We start from the raw sequence: 21,613 nt of genomic DNA on the forward strand, positions 1-21,613 counted from the left end.
TATACCGCCAGGAAAATGTTAAACTTACCCTAGTAAGTAAGCTATACACTCAGTAAGACACCACAAGTCACACTTTCTGCGACATGGAAACAAGGTTTATTGTGTATTTTGCGGCACGAGAATAACGGAGGAGGAAAATGATAAGATCTATAACGTTACATATGAGAAGGTCCTCTCTACCTAGTGTGTACATCTGTATGATACAAAGGCACGATAACTGGGAAATGTCGCAACACAAGTATTATGTGAAGTAAACTGTGATCCTGTATTGCTGAAAACTTCGCAGACAGGGAAAGACTGAGTTTTTATCATCAACGGCATTCTTCAATGCCTGGCCCGTCGCTTGTGTGTATCAAGCAACAACCCTGGCGTACAGGCTTGCGATCCGTCATTCTCGCTGCGTTAGCGCTGGCCAGCCGTCACAAGCCAATCAAGTCGCCGCCTGCGGTCAAGAGGCAACGTGATTGGCTAGTAACTCACCCCAAGAGCAGGGGGAGTTTCTGATTGGTTGACGGCCGGGCGGTGCCACCGCGGCAAGGACGGATCGCAGGCCAGTACGCCAGGGTCGTTGTTTGACATATACATTAGCAATGGGCCTGGCATGAGAGAATGCATCAACGGATACTAGGTAAAACTTCTCTACATTCGAGATCAGTTTGTTTACAAGTGCCTCTAACGAAATACTTGAAATTATACATTTTGATTTAGTTCATTTTCTGTGTACTTTCCACAACTGTTTTGACAGACTGTCACATATTTTCAAGCGTGAATATGGCTTCATCCTCCAAGGATATTGATTACAACGCCTCTTTGATTCTATTTTGAACAAAATAATAAGTAGAAATTTTTTGACAAAAAGTGGAAATTCATCCGTTTTTTAAGAAACATAGAAAGAGCAACATGGCAAGACGTTCCCTAAAAAGCATATGCAGTCTCTCTTTATCACATTGTGCAATAAGAAAGGTAGATCCATAAACTAAAAGCTAATAGAGCCCAATTGCTTGAGAATTTCCAATAGATTTAGTTTTGTCTACTAATCTCCTATGACTTAACAACATAGCACTTGATATCACAGTCATTGTTTCTTTTTTTGTCGTTGAAAATACACATGCAAAATTGCAAGGCTGTCCGAAACATATTTGATACCATGACTGCATGTACAACTTTACATTGAAGACGGATACTTGTACACGTAATGTTGCAAAGTTTGAACCACATGTAGGACAATGCTAGACTCGTATCCACCCTATTCTAGCCCTGGGTTGCTCCTCTGATCGAGCCTTATTCTGCAGAGAAGCGACCTGGAGCTAAAATAGACTGATATCAGACTGGACAATGCATGGGAGAATACCACAATACAGGGAACGTTTCTACCACACATTCAGTAGTACAGAGCTAAAAGACATGATCTAAAAAGATGCTCTATAAAACACGGAAATCTAAAATTACTGTACAATGAAATGTCACTGTGGCATGAAGTTTGATTGTATAAAAATAGCGATCTTCCACATTTTTTCTCCATCAGGTAAAAAATCTTATTTACATATATCACAACTAATACCCTTTGGAATTAACACCTTAATTATCAACAGATAACAATGAGCACAATTTATCACAATGTAACATTAGGACAATAGACTTTAAAATGTCTGATACAATGACATTGGTCGAAGTTGTGATGACATCACATAAAGGCGTTTCTACATGCAAGCGTCGTGTTTTCCTTGAAATGCCCTGTTCTTGTTGTTGGAAGGTAAGAAGACTAGGTGCAAAATGCACCCAACTTTTAAGTGCAAGGCACTGCATTCACGTTGAACAGGAACCATGCTCTGATACTCCTGCAGTGCACCATACTTTCCATACTGTAAGCACCGCTTGCAACAATTAATTGAATTGCAGAAACACAACAGCTTAGCGAAAAAAGGATTGTCCATTTCTGATGAAACTTAAAATACGATACAATACTTACATCAAATCTGTAAATTACGTCGATCGAATAAATAATCATGACATATGTACAAAATATCAACAATTATCAACATCAGCAAATGCGTAAGCTCAGAAAACAGTGGCAAGAAGATGATACCTAAACAGATACAAGGTAATTTCTCCTCGCTCCACATTGCCTTAACAATAAAGGAATACTGTGTATTCTTCACAAGTCGATCTTTTGCTTACTTTTACGTCCAAATACATGCATGGAAGACTTATTACTCTATTATTGCAAGCCTTGCTTCATATGCAATACTGCACCATTGTTTGATATGTCCGGTTTCTTTAAAAAAACTAAAAAAACAAGACTGGTGGTGTTCTGTTACATCGGTGGGCTTTTTTGGGTTGCTTGCAACCTGATTTGACATAAAGTAAGCATGAAATAAAGACATATCAATCCCAGTGTTTAAACTTGAGAATCTGACCTGAACGCTACTGAAAGAAATGGTACTTGCTCGGATGTTCCAGCTATGATTGCTTGGACACAAGCACAGCTACAAATATACCATGATGACAACTTTCTGTATTCAGATAACTTTACTGTGTTCACCAATAAAAACACTGCACCATCTTTGTTACATCTCAGTGTGTGTCATTTTTCTTTTAAAAATGACTAAGATGTCCTAACACTTGCATGGGAAGGTCCGAAGTTGCACAGCGAGAACATGGGGCTCCTTTTAGACAGCGCAAGTGTGTATCTAGTCAGCTGCCATACAAAGCATCCTACAGAAACATTACGTTTTCATGCATGTTTGTTTGCTTATTGGCAGTGTGATTTCTACATGATATGAAGAGAAAAATGAAAGATATAAAACTTGATGCCCGGGTGGTTGCTCGGTGTTCTGCTACTTGCACTGGAGAAGGGAAGAACATTGCAAAGAAGAGTAAATTCACCATGGAGGACTAACGGGTGGAAGAATGGCAAGGAAAAGTGCATATTGAGAACTTATTAAGGCATCAACTTTACAAAAACTAACACTGAGTGTAGGTTAAGGTAGGGATCACCATGTTAAAAGGGTGTTAAGAATCGGCCATGCAACGTTAATCAAGTGAATTCATGCAAAAAAAACACAACTGAAAATAGATCAAAGCAAGGACAAGATAAGCAAGCTACTGTATGTATGTGTATCTATATATTATGTAAAAGGATATTGTCATTAAAAATAGAATTGAATTTATTTGAGTTATGTAACTGATTTCTTCCACAATTTAGCTTCATCAGGTTCATTTTGGTTCTTACAACACAACCTGAAAAAGAAATACCTGGCCGACGTTTCAGTAACTCCTCAGTTCATTCAGGCCGATGATGATGAAGCTAGCTGAAAAGTTATTGGAATTGTTATTGGGTGGCCTGACTACTCTATCTTTGCAGCCAGGAGCTGAATAGACCAATACTGACTGTCCATCACAATCAGCCGCCGAACCAATGACGGCATGGCAATTAGCAGTCAACCAATGAGAGAGTTATTGCATGTCCATCAAATATTTGCATTTTCATTTTGCATGTCTACGTCTTGACGAGGGTGGGTGGGGCTATGTTATCGGTCAATTGCGAGGAGCTTACTAGCAAACACAATTGGTGGGACTGAATCACAAGGGTCTGGAGCGGCTGCCATTTGGGGAGAATTCAATGATCAACATGATAACTGTTGTGGCCTGTTAAGTTTTGAACCAATCACTCTTGGATGGATTCCTCATTTTCACCTGAGTGAAGCGAGAAAATTTGTTTTAAGTGCCTTTCTCAAGGGCACAACAGGTATTTGAACAGAGAATTCAACTTATGATTCTGATTGAGATTTTGAGGCTATCACACTAACCAAAGACCAACCAATGCCACTGCTTATGTCAGTCAGGCAAATCTTGATGAGGTTGTGTTGTATGAATTACAAATTTAGCAATGGATCTCTTGTCTAAGGCAATCACAGCTTTGATTTACAGCTACTTTATGACGTTATGATGCTTACAAGATCATGGTAGTCTGAAAAGCAATTTTTCATCACATTAAGGCGTTTATGGCACACCAATGTATTTTGTTGGTTCTCTGACATCTCTTAATAAAACTTCAGCACTATCGGAGAAGATGAGGGCCAGGAAGTGAGCTTGCATCTGTCTAACTAAAGCCCTAAAACTTTGGGTACCGACATACAGGCTTACTCTTCTCATCTGTTTTCATTGTGATGTTCCATTTCAGCATTTCATTTTCTACAATCTGAGAACCAACAAATTAAATCAGCGTGGCCTTATGGCACCAATCGTTGTTGATCCAACACTATGAATCAGTCAAGAAGAGAAGAGCGATGATTGTGAGAATCACAGGGATCATGTGTCCACACTAGAGTGTGGCCTGTATCTGGAGATTACTGATGATTGTGAGAATCACAGGGATCATGTGTCCACACTACAGTGTGGCCTGTATCAGGAGATTACTGATGATTGTGAGGATGGCAGGGACTGTGTGTGTCCACACATGAGTGTGGCCTGTATCTGGAGATTAAACTGATAACTGATGATTGTGAAAATCACAGGAAACATGTGTCCACACTAGTGTGTGGCCTGTATCTGAGGAGATTACTGATGATTGTGAGGATTGCAGGGACTGTGTGTGTCCACACACCAGTGCCTGTATCAGGATATAATACTGATAACTGATGATTGTGAAAATCACAGGAAACATGTGTCCACACTAGAGTGTGGCCTGTATCAGGAGATTACTGATGGTTGTGAGGATTGCAGGGACTGTGTGTGTCCACACATGAGTGTGGCCTGTATCAGGATATAATACTGATAACTGATGATTGTGAAAATCACAGGAAACATGTGTCCACACTAGAGTGTGGCCTGTATCAGGAGATTACTGATGGTTGTGAGGATTGCAGGGACTGTGTGTGTCCACACACCAGTGCCTGTATCAGGATATAATACTGATAACTGATGATTGTGAAAATCACAGGAAACATGTGTCCACACTAGTGTGTGGCCTGTATCTGAGGAGATTACTGATGATTGTGAGGATATTGCAGGGATCATGTGTCCACACTAGAGGGAGGTCTGTATCAGGATATTACTAATGATTGTGAGGATTGCAGGGACTGTGTGTGTCCACACATGAGTGTGGCCTGTATCAGGATATAATACTGATAACTGATGATTGTGAAAATCACAGGAAACATGTGTCCACACTAGAGTGTGGCCTGTATCAGGAGATTACTGATGGTTGTGAGGATTGCAGGGACTGTGTGTGTCCACACACCAGTGCCTGTATCAGGATATAATACTGATAACTGATGATTGTGAAAATCACAGGAAACATGTGTCCACACTAGTGTGTGGCCTGTATCTGAGGAGATTACTGATGATTGTGAGGATTGCAGGGACTGTGTGTGTCCACACACCAGTGCCTGTATCAGGATATAATACTGATAACTGATGATTGTGAAAATCACAGGAAACATGTGTCCACACTAGTGTGTGGCCTGTATCAGGAGATTACTGATGATTGTGAGGATTGCAGGAAACATGTGTCCACACTAGAGTGTGGCCTGTATCAGGAGATTACTGATGATTGTGAGAATCACAGGTAACATGTGTCCACATTAGAGTGTGGCCTGTATAAGGAGATTACTGATGGTTGTGAGAATTGCAGGGACTGTGTGTGTCCACACTAGAGGGAGGCCTGTATCAGGAGATTACTGATGATTGTGAGAATCACAGGTACATGTAACAGTGTCCACACTAGAGGGAGGCCTGTATCAGCTCTTGTTGGTACGAACCTCCAGGATGGCGGGGTTGTGCTCCAGGACGTTCATCAGGATCCTGTCGATGTACTCTCTCATCCGAGCGTTCATCTCCTGTTGCTCCCGCAGAGCCTCCACAACCTGCAGGTTAGAGGGTGGAAACACATTTAAAACCAGAGCAAGCTGCTAGGGGGCCCAAACCCACACCACTTCTTCATTACACCACAAGCTATCTGCCACGAAAAAATCAAGACCATAGCACGTCCAGGTCAAGAGATACAAAAATGGAATTTCTGCTGCAGTACCAAGGTTACATACCAGGGGACCCAAAATCGACCTTGAATTTTGGCTTCACAACACCTGCCCACATACCAAATATCATCGTAATCTATCAAGAGCTTCTTGAGTTATGCTGACTACAGTAGTCCGGAAACACAAAAAGACAGACAAACAGACAGACAAACAGACACACCCAAAACTATTTCTCCATTATTCATGAAGATAAATCAGGTAAAGGTTAAGGTAGTCCCATAGCCGTTTCAAGGCTGTAGGGGCAGTGGGCTATTATCATCAGAGCCCAACCCTCTCCTTCCACCATCTTTTGACTCCCCAACCAAAGTCAGGTTCCCATTCTTACACCTGGGTGGAATGAGGAACGTCAAAGCCTCCAAAATCTACGGCAAAAATGAGCTTAGTAAAAACAACTGGAAATTATTGTAACGGTCAGACGTTTCATGTAGCATCCACTACCTCAGTCAGTGCCTTATAGAGCAAGATATGTCGATTAGCAGTTTTTTAACCATAGACTATGAATTGATATGCAAATATTTGTAAAGTGAAGATAATTTTAGTTAGTCCAATTAGGAAAAGTTAGGAAACAAAACAAAAACAAAGTGAAGACAAAGTTGAGTTAATTCTTACTCCTTGACAAAGACAGGAGTTGATCAGTCAAAAATTCGGGTAATCCAATTTTGTGTGTTGGAAATTACAGTTCAACTTTGATTCAGAGTGACCTCTATCAATAAAGATGGCCTGTCCAGTAAATAGCCAGATCTTTTGGAGCTAGAAAGATGCATCCAAAAAAAACCCATGACTAACCTCATCCTTTGACGCAGTATCAAGCTCGGAAGCGAGTGAAGAAGACGGCCCGTTCAGCAGAGTCTTCCCCTCCTGGAAACTGTGATTCAGCAGCTGGACATTCAGGTCCTCGTTTGCATCTCTCAGCCCGCGATTTTCCTGGACAAAAAAAAGGAAAATCATGACACAAAAGTTTAAAACATCAGACATTCAGGTCCTCGTTTGCTTCTCTCAGCCCACGATTCTCCTGTACAACAGAAAATATAAAGAAAATGATGACACAACAGTTCAGGTAATAAAATAAGATACTGTACAGTAAAAGCCTTAAAGATACAAACAGAATTTAAAGGACCTTGAATTTTCTGATCGCCCTCTTTACGGGGAAAAAGTATGGGGCTACTCTGTTGAAATAGGCACTAGCTAGTAAGGCAATCTTATATTCTTTGGGGCAAAACCAATAAGATAAAATAAGAACTAGTTAAAGCCTTGAAGACAAGAAGAGTCCGACGTACCTCCTTCAGTTTCCTGATCTCCCTCTCCAACTCGTTGTACCTACTGGGCATGTCCAGGAAACTGGGGCTACGGCTCTTGGTCAGCCTCTCGTTGTCCACTTTGTATGTCCTTAAGTCCTCCAGTTCTTTGTTCATTTCTTCTATCAACTACAAATACACAAAACAATATAGTTAGTATGCCCACGATATAGTCCTCAAGTTCTTTGTTTATTTCTTCTATCAACTACAAAACCACAAAACTACAATAGATATCAGGTCCTCCAGTTCTTATCAAGTACAAATACACAAAACAACACAGCGCATCCTCAAGTCCTCCACTTCTACAAATAGTAAATTACACAAAACAACACAGTTAGGGAAATGTTTGTTAGAATTATCACTCAGTTAGGCAGTTTTGCAAGGCATTGTGCAAAGCCGATTCCTCAACCCCTACAGATAGACTTTGTAACTATGCAACGTCAAGTAATGACACTTAAATATGTTTGCTAGTCTTACCATGTTGTTTGGTAGTCTTACCATGTGGTTAGCTAGCCTTACCATGTTGTTAGCTAGTCTTACCATGTGATTGGCTAGCCTTACCATGTTGTTAGCTAGCTTTTGGCTGTGTGTCTCTCTACTAACTAAGTCCTACCATGTGGTTGGCTAGTCTTTCATCCTCGTACTGTTGTCTGTCTAGCCGCGCCCGCTGCTCGAGCTCTCTGTGTTCCTGGGAGGTCTCCTCCCGGAGTTGGTTGGTCTCCTCCAGATGTTCCTGCATAGCTGTCTTGTCCTGGTTTGGAGAGCGCAAGATAACAACATTACATCATAATTAGCTGGTGTATGATACCAAAGGGCATGCAGTTGTACCTGCTATACCGACACAGATACATCTAAAAAGAAGATTCCTTTAGAATATTGTACCTTGCTTATAGCAAAGGGGTGTGAAAATCATCATGTTGTTAATCAAAAATGGAGAAGAACAGCCTAATAACTGTTTTCTCTTGGGATCCTTTTGTACAGTATTGGCTAAGAAGCAGTATTTTAAGATTTTATGGGAAGTTACCTAGCTATGTGTATCACAGACAGACAGGCATTTGAACTGCGATCTTACTGGAGACAATTCATGTAATTTCAGGTCCAGAGACAGAAAAAAACACACAACAGCTCACCTCTTTCAACCTCTCTATTGTTGACTTGTACCTTGGAATGTCTTCTTTTAGTCTAGAGTTTTCTTCTTCCAGCATTGTTGCTCTGTTACAAAAGGAAGACACAAGGTCATGGGACATTTGTTACAAAACATGACATAAAAGGGTACCTAGTATATTCATTGCAAGAACATAAAGCAAACCAGAGTGCGCCTTCTTAACCCAAAGGTAACCAAATGCATCAGCCGATAACTGTATGCAATTATCAAATAAGGAAAACACAATGAACATATCTTGAAAATTTACCATACATCGTCTATACATATAAAATTGTATCAATTCATGTTAACAAAAAAAGGAAGTATCTTCTGAATCTGAATCTTGTAAAAGAGTATGTCTTGTACACATGATCTGATGTATAAAATGAATCTGATTTCTCCTGAACATGCTGAAAACAGGGGTTAAAAATAATCGCCAACATGCCGCATGCAGACTGAAACACAGTCATACAAATCAGTGTGAATGAAAGTATTCTCTACACTAAGACCTGTACAACTAATGGGGTACTATATGTAAAACCTGATCCCTGTTGAGCCCACAACTCATAGCCATTAAGCCTCCATTACCGGTCCTGCTAATGCCAGAGGCTTCAGCGCACTCAACAGCCCATTTATCTGAAGGACACTCGCTCTTTAAAAGTGAGCATCGGTAAAAGGTAGGAACGTACCTATTGGATAGTAGATCTATGTCGTCTCTCAAATCTCTCTCTTGTTTTGCCTGGAAAGAAGAAAAAATCGGGGTCACTTTAAGTCACATAGTATCCGTTTTCCATGTGTATTGTACAACCTACAAAATGATAATGTGGTCTATCCAGAAAAGGATAAAATGTATTCTCATCATCTTTTAAGCTGTTCAAGGCAAAAGAAAAAAGTAATGTGGCAGGGCAGATATTGGAGCCATTCTGTATTTAAATTTTTTCCTTGCTATCGTAGTACCCTTACTTAATGTAGGACCTGTTAGGTCAATCCTGATTTTGTTTTTCTTGGGGAAGAAACTCGGACAAAGAAAAAGATGCATGATGAGGATTCCACAATCAAGTCTGTATATTGAACACTGTATTGTAATGCAAGCACAAGCATTCCTATCTCTTGTCATAATGCATATTGACATTGACAAATATTCCAAAAACACTTGTTTTACAATGTAGCCCTTTTAGGATGATGCTGTGTATATTCAATGTATTTCTTTGTCATTTGCCAAGAAAAAAAAATCTTGATTGAAAATCCTACCATGGCTTCCCTATGTTGTCTTCTCTCTTCCTCCAGATTTTCCTGGGCCTTGACTTCTACATCTCTGAGCTGTTCTTCTAGTAGGTTTATTCTGAAGACACAGAAATGAGAACTGATTAGACCACAGAATAAACAAAACTTCTACGTAAAAACAGTACCATAGGCCATTACAAATTGATCTCTTGGTTCTCAGAGTTTTACAAACAGTGTTAGATTGGAATATCAACATGAAAACAGACTGAGGGGGGAAGTCTGCATCTTGGTATGCACATCTTTAGGGAGTAAACAGAGTTAGGCGCCAGTTTTCCTCCAAACCCTCTGTCTTCATGATGTCCGCTTGCTGAATTGTTACATAAAAATTCCCGAGAACCAAGAAATCAAATTGGTGTGGCCTTAATCAAATACAACACAACAATGCAAGAGGTTGAGTGTGTTGAAATGTGCAACACAAATGATTGAACCCCGTCACAAGCACAGCCTCCTAGAACAACTGGCACTTATCATAATAACCAAAGTCACCTAAACTAGAGAGGGCAGGGTGAGTCTCAGTCATATTTATCAGCAACGACAGTGTGACCAGAGTTCAACAGCACATACTACACAATGTAGTAGGTGTGATCTAGGGGTGAGCAACTTTGTCTCTCAACTGAGAGGTCCAGAGTTGGAGGAGGCAGATCTGCAAGACTACTAACACATAAAGTCTAACAAATCCCCCAACCCTCCCTCCTTCATAACCCTTTAGCTGTACCCTTTGGTGCAGATGAACAGCTCATAGCAACCGTAAAGAACCCAAATCAACAAGAGGGAAGCTACACGTAAAGCCTACAAAAATAACCCCCACTCTCTCTTTAAAACCTTCAGCTGTGCCCTTTGGTGCAGATGAACAGCTCATAGCAACCATGGAGAAGGTAGATCAACAAGAGAGCACATAAAGACTACAAAATCCCCCCTTCTCTAAACCCTCCAGTTGACCATGAACAAGGCAGATCAGCAAGACAGCAGCTACACAGGAAGCCTACAATGTATATGCCCCCCTCCCTCTACATCCCTCAGCTGACCTTTGTGCCCTCTGGTGCAGATGGAACAGCTCATAGCAACCGTGGAGAACACAGATCAACAGGAAGGGCAGGGAACACGACAGCAGCCACAAGTACAGGGACATGCTGGTCACATCCAAACGACAATAACCAACTAAAGCACAACCACATGACACCTCTGAGCAACCACTGACATATCAGCTATGCACGACCAATTTTTAGCGGAAATCCGTGCAAATAGGAATTGGCTTTCACTTTAGAGCGTAATTTCCCAAATGGGAGCCACTAGTTGCTAATGGGTAGGTGGGAATGACTGGGAATGGGGCGATCACAAAATGTTGTCATTTAGAAGCTCTGATTTGACTTGATCGCCAACCAGGTTGACTTTGCACAATTAATACAGGTCATGCTTTAGACATGGTGCCAAGCCATGTAGTGGATAGTGTTTAAGGATACTGCACACAGACTATACGGGCCTCATGAAAATCAAAAGAGCACAACGTATATGTCCTATGTTCACTGTCTAGGTGTGATAATATCCCCTAGAAATATATTTCTGAGGCACACCGTCGTCTGCAATCATTTAGTATTCCATAAAAATTTGCTAATGAAACTGAAACCTGCACAGCAAGCCAATAAACAGACGGCAATCACATGAAGGCAAAAACCATAACAACAAACAAGGATTCAGCACCAAGGAGAGTACAGCTTTCGTTGCCGTTCATTTTTAAGCCAGGAGAAATATCAATAGAACTCAGGTTTCCTTAAGTGGAGGATGGTATGAGTTCTTTACGTAGTGATAAGACTTGTCACTGTGTAAACCAGTTATAACATCCTGTAGCACCAAGGTAACCAGCAGTTCTAACAGAGCGTGAACTTTGACAAAGTTCATTGTTAGCACATACACGCATGCATAAATGAATAGGATTGGAAATTTGGAATGCTCTCATAAGTGATTTAGTCAGGCTAGATGTATAGAATACAACAAGGTGTACTCCTTTTCGCCCGAGGTTCCAACCAGACCTGCGGAAGGGCTGGGACCGAGGGTGATGCAGAATACACAGTGTTGTATTTCATTTATGTCATACCTACCATAATAAGAATACATTTCAATAAAAACTTCGCCAACAAAAGTTGAGAAAATTGTGTGTCGGCAGAAAAAAAACTTGTAACAACATCGATTGCAACGTCCAAATACAGTATTCAAATTTTCGATAGGAGTGCAACCTGCACACTCAAAGCGCCATTCGAATCATTCATCATCATTCGAATCATTTGATGGAAGCCCATGTGATAAAAGTAGAAGCCCGTGTGATAATCCAAGTTATGACCCGGTCTGGAACACCCATACCGAACGTTTTCATGGCCCAGGTATGACATAAATCACACACGTAGACATAAGGTGTATCTCCTCACCTTTCTTGTAAAGCAGCATTTTCGTTCCTGAGTCTGACTTCCTGCTCGTTCTTGTACAGGTGGTCCTCCTCCAGCTCGCTTACCTGAGATTGCAGTTTGTGCACCTGGAGAAGGAAGGAAGGGAGGTTTAAGGAGTCGGACTTAGAAATCTGAATTATCATATGATGTAGGAAGATTAGCTACTCGATCTATGGAGGCTATAGACAGATGTCTGTCTGTCTGTACAGGAATACCTGACCTAGAGATGTTTATGGATCTGTATGTATTCAATCTGCATGTATTAAATCTGCATGTAATCAGACTGTCTCTATCTGTGCTAGTCTGAAGTCCAGCCTTGTTAGCTTTGGCCAACGCCCAACATTTGCTGGCGGCTAGCGGATGTCGGGAGCAAGTCAAAGATACTAAGGCTGGACTCCAGGCTATATCTATGCTGCCATTAACATTGTAAGTGTCATCTTGGTATTTGCCAGTGGTCCGAGAGCCCAAAACAAGAAATGATGAGTAAGTACAAAATCCAGTAACAACACACAATAGGTTGACTCAACATGTACACATTACCATCATCATCATTCCAGGGTCAATAAAAGGAAATTAAGAATACAGTTATAATCACTCACTGTATACATATATAGAGAGATTGGATTTCATCATAAAACTACCTGAAACTCAGATTCCCATGGAATCATTCAAAAAAAAAATATTCTAATTTTCCACTTGCTTGGGGATATTTGCTTCATCGTAGATGTGCTAGTAAAAACTTTAGAATAGTCAAAGTTAGGGAAAAATACATAAAACAGAATTATTATTTCCAGCAACAGTTTTAGTGTACAGAAAGTCAAACAGCCCAGAGGCATACTTCATATTTTTATTTTGTTCTGGGTCAATCAAAGGTAAGAGCAGTCTTTATGGTCATAAAAACATGAGTTTCAATTCAACTTACAGTGGATGTCCTTTTGGAGTCATTATGTAACACTTAATGCGCCATTCATATTCTTAACTACCCAGCTTAACAATCTGACTATCTTTACTGTCCTTTATGTCTTCCCTAACTCCAGTAACGACTTGAGTAGGTAGACAAAATAATCTTAAAGGCCCTGTTACATCTGTAAAGCTGTTAGGGTTACCTTGTTAGCTGGTCATTCTTCCATTTTTTGCAGCATTTTTGTGCCATTCATTTTACCAAGTTTACAGTCTTCACCATCCTTAATGTCTTCCCAGTAATGCCTGGAGAAAGGAGGCATACTGCTTCTAATGGCCCTGTTACATCATTCTGTGTAGCTGTTGTACATTGTCTGTATGTGACCAGATATACCTGGGCATTTGTCCAAGATGGTTTGGCCATGTCCCACCTGTTTTGCCTTCTCTTTCAGATTGTGATGAATTCGAATAAAGAAATAAAGAAATTAAAGAAATAAAAAGAAGACTACTAAATCACCAATGTGAGAAAGGAGGCGAAGACGTTTTAATAGCTCTAATTTCTGTATATCTGTTTGAATGTGTCACCGTTTGGAGCCATTTTTAAAACTTCTTTTTTTGTGTCATTCACATCCTATTACCATGTAAGAAAGGGGATGTATTGCTTTTAACATTACATGTAGCTCTGTATGATTCCTGTAAAGCTGTTTGATGTAAGTTACCTTGTTAGCCAGTTCATCCTCCGTTCTGTCAGCCTCGTCCTCGCCCAGTTCTATACTGGTGCTGTGGAGCAGGTGGTTATGCCTCCCCAACAAGTGACTGCACAAAACGAAAGAACAAGTTGTTATTGTGACTGGGAGCAAGGAAATACCATTTTTTTTCCGATCAGTGTTAGTGACCTCTGCTTCCCTATACTCCCTTCCCTTATCAACCCCAGGTGTTCTCCTTCCTCCCCTCTTCATCCGTGCTTGTATCATCTGCATGTGAGTAGATAAGAGATGGAGTTCTCTTCGGAACTTGTGGAAAAGAGATTGAACTTCATGTGTCGGTACGTCTTTAAGGATTATAGAAAAGGCTCAACTTTTTCCAATGCAAGGAAACATGGTAGACCATTATTTTCTATTCTTATCAAAAATTCAGTGAGTCCACTCCCTTGCAATGGTTCAAAGTTTAACTTCATTTTCACTGAAGTTTCCTCACAAGTTGCAGCAGAGATGGACCCCGATATTATACTGAAGATATGGCTGGAAGGGGAGTTTTATTTTTCAAAGGGGTTGAATGAAAACATTTGCGACCTTTGTAAGGACAAAAATCGATAAATCATAATGCAGTGCTGCTTTCATGTACACGATACAGTGTTATCAAGAAAAGTACAGTCTGGTACAATATATCATCCAACTTAGGCTACGTGCTGAGTGTACTACTCTTACAGTAACTGACAGAGGCAGAGATGAAGCACCGATACTTCAAACATTTTATGACACACCCCAGACTTTTACAGGCTCTTCAAACGCAGTATCAGATGTGCCTCTTCAGTAGAACTGACATGTGTTACCAATACTGTAAAACAACTTTTATGTCTCTTTCCACCAGAGAGTTGTAAAGAAAACCTAGCGGCTGTACCCGAACAAAGATAGCCTCAGTGCATCATTTTTTACAACCCTGTCTAAAAAATACTTTATGCTTTTTATATAACAGCAGGGAAAATGTACCCGTATCTTTATCTGTTTAATGAGGCAATAAACCAGTTTTATGTTATAACACACTACAGTAGCTTCACACGCAGTGACTGGCTAAAAGTATAAAAACTGTATGACATTCAAAGACCTGTACATCTTGTAATGTATGACTACATGTAACTTTATACCAGTCTACAGTAATATAAATCAGGGCAAGTCTGTGGAATTGAATGGGTATTGCATTTTAAAGTTAGCCTGTGCAAGTACTGGAGTGGGAGCAGTGGTGACCTGAGAAGAAGAAGAAGGGTGGTGGGATTATGTACCCTGGTAGAATTATGTTTTAGATGTTCCAAACTTTTGTAGACAAAAAAAATGCTACAAAATCAACCCTAACACCAGACAGCACACATTTCAGCTGCAACAATTCACCCTACTCCGAACTAAAGACGGATTTCCTCCCAACAACTCAAGACGCTATAAAAGTCTTCAAGAAAGAGGAAACCCATCATCGTCCTCCTTAAGGGTTCACGGCCGTCAGTTCTCCTAAATGATGACCAGTAATTTCCGCTCATCCCTGGCGACAGGAGATAGCGAGGCTGCTCCATTTACCGTAGCCTTGGGATAGCTGAGCTCAGAACATCATGTACACCCATAAACCTGTCAGCCGTAGCGGGGATGGAAATACTGGGTGCAAAATTGATGCAGCTTTGTGCACCCACAATTGCAGCTGTGCGCTAAATTTTTGACTGTGGGTGCACATGTGTAGCCTGGGTGGCATCCTCCGTAGTAACCACTGGCTTGATAGTTTTGCTTGCTTTAAAGCCTGATGCAAGCCAAAAGATTGAGCCAGCCAGGTTGCTACGAAGGATGGCACCCAGGCTAGCACTAATGCACCTTAGAGATATTTGTGTAGGGTTACCTAAAAGATATCACAATGGCAACAATTAGTCTAGTATACAGAATATCCTTGACATTTGAACTGTCAAGAAAAATAATAAAAACTTTGTTGCATTCCTAAATGGTTTGAAGTCAGCAGTTGCAGTTCAGAGACTGTTAAAAGAATTATAATAATGTTCTGCTGACATCTTATCTTAATAGATTATCAAGCGCAACCAAACTTTTTCTGTGCATCCAGATATTAGGACAAGTTCACTTGTGTACCTATTCCCAAAAATGTGAATTTTGAGCCCTGGCAGACATTGGCGCAGGTTTGAACATCATAAACATGCCCGCCACATTCAGCTGGGAGGGGGAGATACTAGCCTGACAGCCTGATAGGGATGGACATCCGCAGGGAAATGTGTAACGCTGTCTGGCTAGGTGTAAATCTCCGGGTGGAGTGATGATAAAAGTTTCCGTGCAGTGTAATTGTGTCTCTGGGTTCATAGAGAGGGTACAGTGATGGGTGAGTGAGCTACAGTTTAACTGTGCAGTAACATACATGTATGACAGTGCACTGGACAAAAATGTAACGTGTAAAGCAGGGTACGTATATCTGGGACAGGTTTTCTAATCATGTACATGTATTATAGCTGCATCCATTCACTGGACAAAAATGAAACAAAAAAAGATAACAGATAGTTACATACATGTACATACAGTGTCATACAAAATGTGTCTGGCAAAATTTTATGTTTCTCTTATCTAAGGATTTTGCTGAGTTTTTACTTTTCAAAGCTGAAGACTGTCAGTCTAATGGCAAGCAAAATGGCCCAACCCAACATTCATTTCAATTGCTTTAAAAATTTATAATTATTTCCATTCAATTCGAAAAATAGACTGATTATTAGTCTCTACCAGCCAAATAAGAGTCATTCACAAGTAACTGTTACAGACTGCAAAAATTCATTTAATATGCAAAAAATCATGCAACTCTGATGACAGTAGACTGTGCTCATTATCTTACTAAAAGCTTTTCCTACTTTTCCACGTTACTCTGTCTAAAGGGTGCATGACTTATGGTTACGACCTCCGGTCTTCTTCTAGATCACCCACCAGTATATTTCCCTAGGGTAACAAGGCAGAACAAAGTTGAACATGATTTGTGCCTCAAGCCTCTTCAAGAAAACAACCTTTTGAACTCTTATCACCAAAGAGAGCTTCTGCTCTAATAAGATATCACAGAGTTTTGACAATGCCTCAAAGGGTGGCATCTTCTTCATAATTCATAGTTAGGATGATGTTAGGGCTAGAAGTATGTCATAATTTATCATTCACAGTCACAACTTTGAGAATGAATTTTTGACCTCCATCCTATGACTTCTCTAAATGGCAAACGATGTTACTATTTGATAAGTGACTCTGAAATGAGATGACCTAATTTGAAGTGACAGACACCTATGGTTGTCACAATCCTGTATCCTTCACTGCAATTACAGTTCTCTGATGCAGAGCACTGAAATGCTAATACTAAGTCTTGCATTATTGAACTTCGAGGTAGTCTTACTTTAATTTTAGAATTATTCCTGAGGTTCTAAAACACTGGCACGGTTATGAATCATATTTGAGAGGTATGCAATAGCAGGGCTATCTCCAGGACCTGTCCCTCCTTCCCGGAGACTTGCTTGTTGGAAAGTTAAATGTCACCCCATCTGTACATGTCCAAAAACTCTGAACTTCATGACATGAAATGATGAAAATGTCTTTTTTGGAGATGACAATCAGATTCAACAACAAAATTTCAACAGCATTGGCTCCCAAACAATAAGAGGGACGGAAAAGCACTGGAGACAACCCTGGGATAGCATTTTTCATTTAAGTGCCATAAGTTTGGTCATGAAAATTCATGTCTGGAGCGCGATGGGTTTAAGTGCGTTCACTAAATGTTGACATATGATCGTCATTACAGAAAGTTACACTGCGGCATTCAAAAGCAGAAAGTCTGGCTACAGTTTAAAAGGGGTCAAGACCTTTTCTTCACCTCCATGGCTACTGCATGTAAATGATGCACATTCAAGTTGCTGCAGGCCATTACACTTGCTACTGGGTCTGGCTATAACTTTTCAATACTGTCCAGTAGTAAATGTGCTTAATATGTAACTACACTGTATAACTTTAATTCATAACAAAACTATCAATTCATCATGTCTTTTGTTTTACTTTCATTTTATGGACAACAATGTGCAGTGTTTTTTTTAATATCCCAAAACAAATATTGCACATTGACGCACACACACACACACACACACACACACACATATTTTAGCATTCAAATCTGTACAGTGTGCATGTACAGGACTAGTGTCAGTGACATAAATTTTATGTTAAAGCATTCAGTAGCATTACTTTAATCTTTTTAATATAATTAATGCTTTTCAATGGACCTGTAATATCTTTAATACCTGACCATATTCTGTATATTGTTGCTGAGTTCTGTGACAGAACTACACATTGTGATTGCCCAACTGTTTCTGTAATTTGTGTGAGGCTGGGATGTTTTATTACGATAGTAAAACTCCGGCTTACCTTCCGACAGCTTTGGAGGACATTCTCCTCGGTGGGCTGGAATACAAAACAGACATGTTAGCCACCCGATCACAGCTATCCCAGCTTATGCCTGCCATCATTGATAACCCCCGCTGCAAATTAGACCTGCCTAGCGCTGGCATGTACTGGCGGTAACGGCTTTTAGAACAAATTGACGGCTCTCGTGTACGATTGTGTCGGGGGCATGACACCACCAATTCTGATGATTACTTTGGATCCAAATATCCATCCTTCCCAGCGGCTTCGGTATCCAATTTCACGTCGAGCATGCAACCTTCAATATTTCAGAACGCCACGTGTCATTGTTAAAAAGTATAAGGCGTGGAACAATAGAATGCTTTATCTGCCAATTTTAGATTGAAGCATAAAATCTCTTGAGGTTTTTCAAGTGCTTTCAATAGAAATGCAAGAGGCTTTTAAAAATCTTACTACTATATGTGCACCTCAAATCAGATTTCTGAGTACTAATAGTCAACAAGTCATGTCACTTGCAAAATGTTATATTTGCAAGCTTATGTTTGAAATAGCAGACAAGGCTGACATTTTTTTTGGAAAATATCGTTAAATACTCATTTATTTCGCAAATTGTATTCCACCATTTAAAAACAATTCCTGACTAGTAATACTGCACAAAAAGGGTGCATATTATTCTTAGTGTTTACATGCCATGTTATGTTGACATTTTTCATGCAGCATGATGCCAGCATCGTAAAACTGATGTCGCTTTTTTAATGAGCAAATACATGTAGAGAGCGAAATCATGGTTAAAACAAATACTTAAAAGGCAAGACTAAGCAATGGCAGTAACAGAAGGATAACCATGCTGCAAAATAAAGATAAGAGCACATAGATACAGCCCACCGAAAGTGCATGCTATGCCAGACATTGTACAGATGGATACATGGAATGTTCTATGCCCTTGATGTTCAAACTGTACTTATGACCTTGGAAATGACCACTGTTCTCTAAGGCCCCAGAGGTACTTAGAGAACAAAAGGAGGTGACCATCATAGTGCAACACAGTGCCAGTATTTAGTATCAATTCTAGCAATTAAGCTGCAAGGACTACATTTTATCAGTAATTTCTGGTATTGTCTGACAAAAAAAAAATTGTCACAATTATATTGCAATATGTTGCTGCAGAGGCACCAATCTCAAAACAGATGTATCAGTCAGGCTTGTTTTCTGGGTCTTTTGTTATGGCCTTTCTTCATCTCTCTATGATAAAGGTCTGTGTATTCTAACTTCATCAGGACCACATGAGAGAAATGCAGAAAAGGGTCACTATAAAGACCCACAAAACAAGTCTGCTTATATCTGCTTGGATATTACAGACTCTGAAATACAATAAAATGTACATAAAAACACTCGGGGCATAGGACATATTCATGTATCTAGTACATCTACTACATGATACAATAAGGTGCGCCATGCTAAGTACATAGACCGTTCCGCTTACCACATTATCCTGAAATACCTATTGGAACCATACCAGCCCTCATCATCAGAGTGCCCACTACGCACCGGAGGAAAGACAGCAGAAAGAGAGGAGAGAGAGATTCATTAGAGTCATGAACATGAACTGTCTGTATCAGAACTGCAACCAGAAGAAGAGGATAGAATCAGAAGAGGGAGTTGCAATATTTTCGATCTTGTCTACAGTTTTATTGATTGTACAGGCAGATTTTCGTGATCCCTTGTACACCAATTCCTCTTGTTTCACGTTGATTTTTTTACGAGCATTTTCTTGTTCAGTCGACAGTTTTGAATTTTGCATTTACATTTTTGGGGAGAGGGTATCATATATTAAGCACTTTGTTTTTTTGCTAAATCCATAAATGTGATGAATGAAATGAAATGTAATGAAATAAGAGGGAGTTGGAAGCAAGGCTTAAAGGGTTCTGGCTGGCCCTAAATTTCTAGGCCATGGCCCGGGCAGAAGCCTGATTGAACTTGAGAAAATGCTGAGAAAGGCAGTAATAATCTGTTGGCATTGCTTCTTAATTATCCGTACAAAATCACTAATTCAAGCAGAAGATCGATTCCATAATATAGACAGTCTTGTGAAGAGTAAAATATTCTCTCAGAAATGGCTCCTTGACTATTATCTACATGTAGCTAACTGCAGCATCTAGAAATGGAAATAGAATAGATACATGTATACATGTATAGCCAACGATATCAGGCCCAGGAATCAGCTATATGGCTGTATTTCAAAAGCTATATTAAATCAAATGAAATATAATTCAAAGTTAACATTGCAATGTGCAAGGGGAACCATTGCAAGAAATGAATTGAACTTGAAAAAATGTTCTCCTATATTCAACATTTGATCTTTATTTGAACTGACACTCATGCACTCAGTAACAATTTCCTGCTGTCATTTTGAACACACTTTCACACAACCCCCATCCAGGCATCACCCTGCAAACATTAGCTGATCTAAATCAGGGCTGTCTCCAGCTTTAAATTCTTTTACGTCCCACTCATTGGTTTAGATCTAATGTTTTATTTTTCGTTGTTAAGTCTGTCATTTCAAGCCTACAAAAATGCATTTGCATCAATTTTATGTCATGAAGTTCCCATTTTTGCGACGGACATGCGGGGTGAGATTTTTTTTCTGTCCCGACAAGCAAATTTCCTGGGACGGAGGGACAGGTCCTGGAGACAGCCCTGATCTAAAAGCATCTCAGGCTCACTTTGATCCCTCTTAAACCCACACCGGTGTGAGGTCCATTGATCCGGGAAGAGCCAAATGCAAAACTTCACCCCCCGGGGTCTCTCAGCATTCGGGTCAGACCCACGTTCTTAAAAGGTCTGCGTCGAAAAATAGACAAGTCTGAGGGCTGGCGCTAATCTTCTATAAGCAGACGTATGGGTTTAAGAAGAACGTAAGACAAATGCCAAACTTCACCCCCCAGGGTCTCTCGGCAGTCGGGTTAGACCCTCATGTTTAAAAGATTCACGTTGAGAAATAGACAAGTCTGTGGGCTGGCGGTAATCTTTTATAAGCAGACGTGTGGGTTTAAGAGGAGCATATTAGACAAATGTTCCTTGGTGCGTGCCCTTTACATTACGCATGCTTGCTCGTCGCATGTTTACGAGGCAGCGTGCGCGGCTGCGATAAAAGATATTGACCTTTTGCAGAACGTTCCATTAAACAGTGCTTGTGGAGAATGGCAATGACACGTAATCAAATTAGACTGAGCAAGCCTTGTTACATGTCTGCGAATTATTCATTGTGGATCGTAAAACAGCAGTAACTGGGGTACACATATAGATGTTCTAATATCTCTAGATCTGAGAATAACAATGTTGTGACCATCAAATATTTACCATAAATGTTTGTATG

The 21,613-nt window shown here is 40.2% G+C and overlaps 1 protein-coding gene across 7 annotated transcripts in view; it reads right to left on the reverse strand.

Moving 5' to 3' along the window:
* Window positions 1-73: 73 nt before the first annotated feature.
* The window catches only part of LOC136439660 (rab11 family-interacting protein 4-like), a 111,343-nt gene continuing 89,803 nt past the window's right edge, over window positions 74-21,613 (reverse strand). For 3 of the 7 annotated variants that reach the window (XM_066435155.1, XM_066435162.1, XM_066435160.1), the window contains 12 exons: window positions 19,721-19,777; window positions 18,241-18,276; window positions 13,819-13,915; window positions 12,182-12,285; window positions 9,729-9,819; window positions 9,167-9,216; window positions 8,464-8,545; window positions 7,947-8,084; window positions 7,316-7,462; window positions 6,825-6,962; window positions 5,763-5,867; window positions 74-3,311 (listed from right to left, as the gene is read on the reverse strand). In XM_066435155.1, coding sequence (XP_066291252.1) covers window positions 3,288-3,311; window positions 5,763-5,867; window positions 6,825-6,962; window positions 7,316-7,462; window positions 7,947-8,084; window positions 8,464-8,545; window positions 9,167-9,216; window positions 9,729-9,819; window positions 12,182-12,285; window positions 13,819-13,915; window positions 18,241-18,276; window positions 19,721-19,777 — 1,069 coding nt within the window. In that variant the 3' untranslated portion in view covers window positions 74-3,287. Of the gene's footprint in view, window positions 3,312-3,856; window positions 5,664-5,734; window positions 5,868-6,824; window positions 6,963-7,315; window positions 7,463-7,946; window positions 8,085-8,463; window positions 8,546-9,166; window positions 9,217-9,728; window positions 9,820-12,181; window positions 12,286-13,818; window positions 13,916-18,240; window positions 18,277-19,720; window positions 19,778-21,613 lie in introns of those variants that run through there. The other 4 variants (XM_066435156.1, XM_066435158.1, XM_066435157.1 and 1 more) reach the window with 4 other exon arrangements.

The sequence above is a fragment of the Branchiostoma lanceolatum genome, chromosome 8 (assembly GCF_035083965.1).
Source record: "Branchiostoma lanceolatum isolate klBraLanc5 chromosome 8, klBraLanc5.hap2, whole genome shotgun sequence".
Taxonomy (NCBI): domain Eukaryota; kingdom Metazoa; phylum Chordata; class Leptocardii; order Amphioxiformes; family Branchiostomatidae; genus Branchiostoma; species Branchiostoma lanceolatum.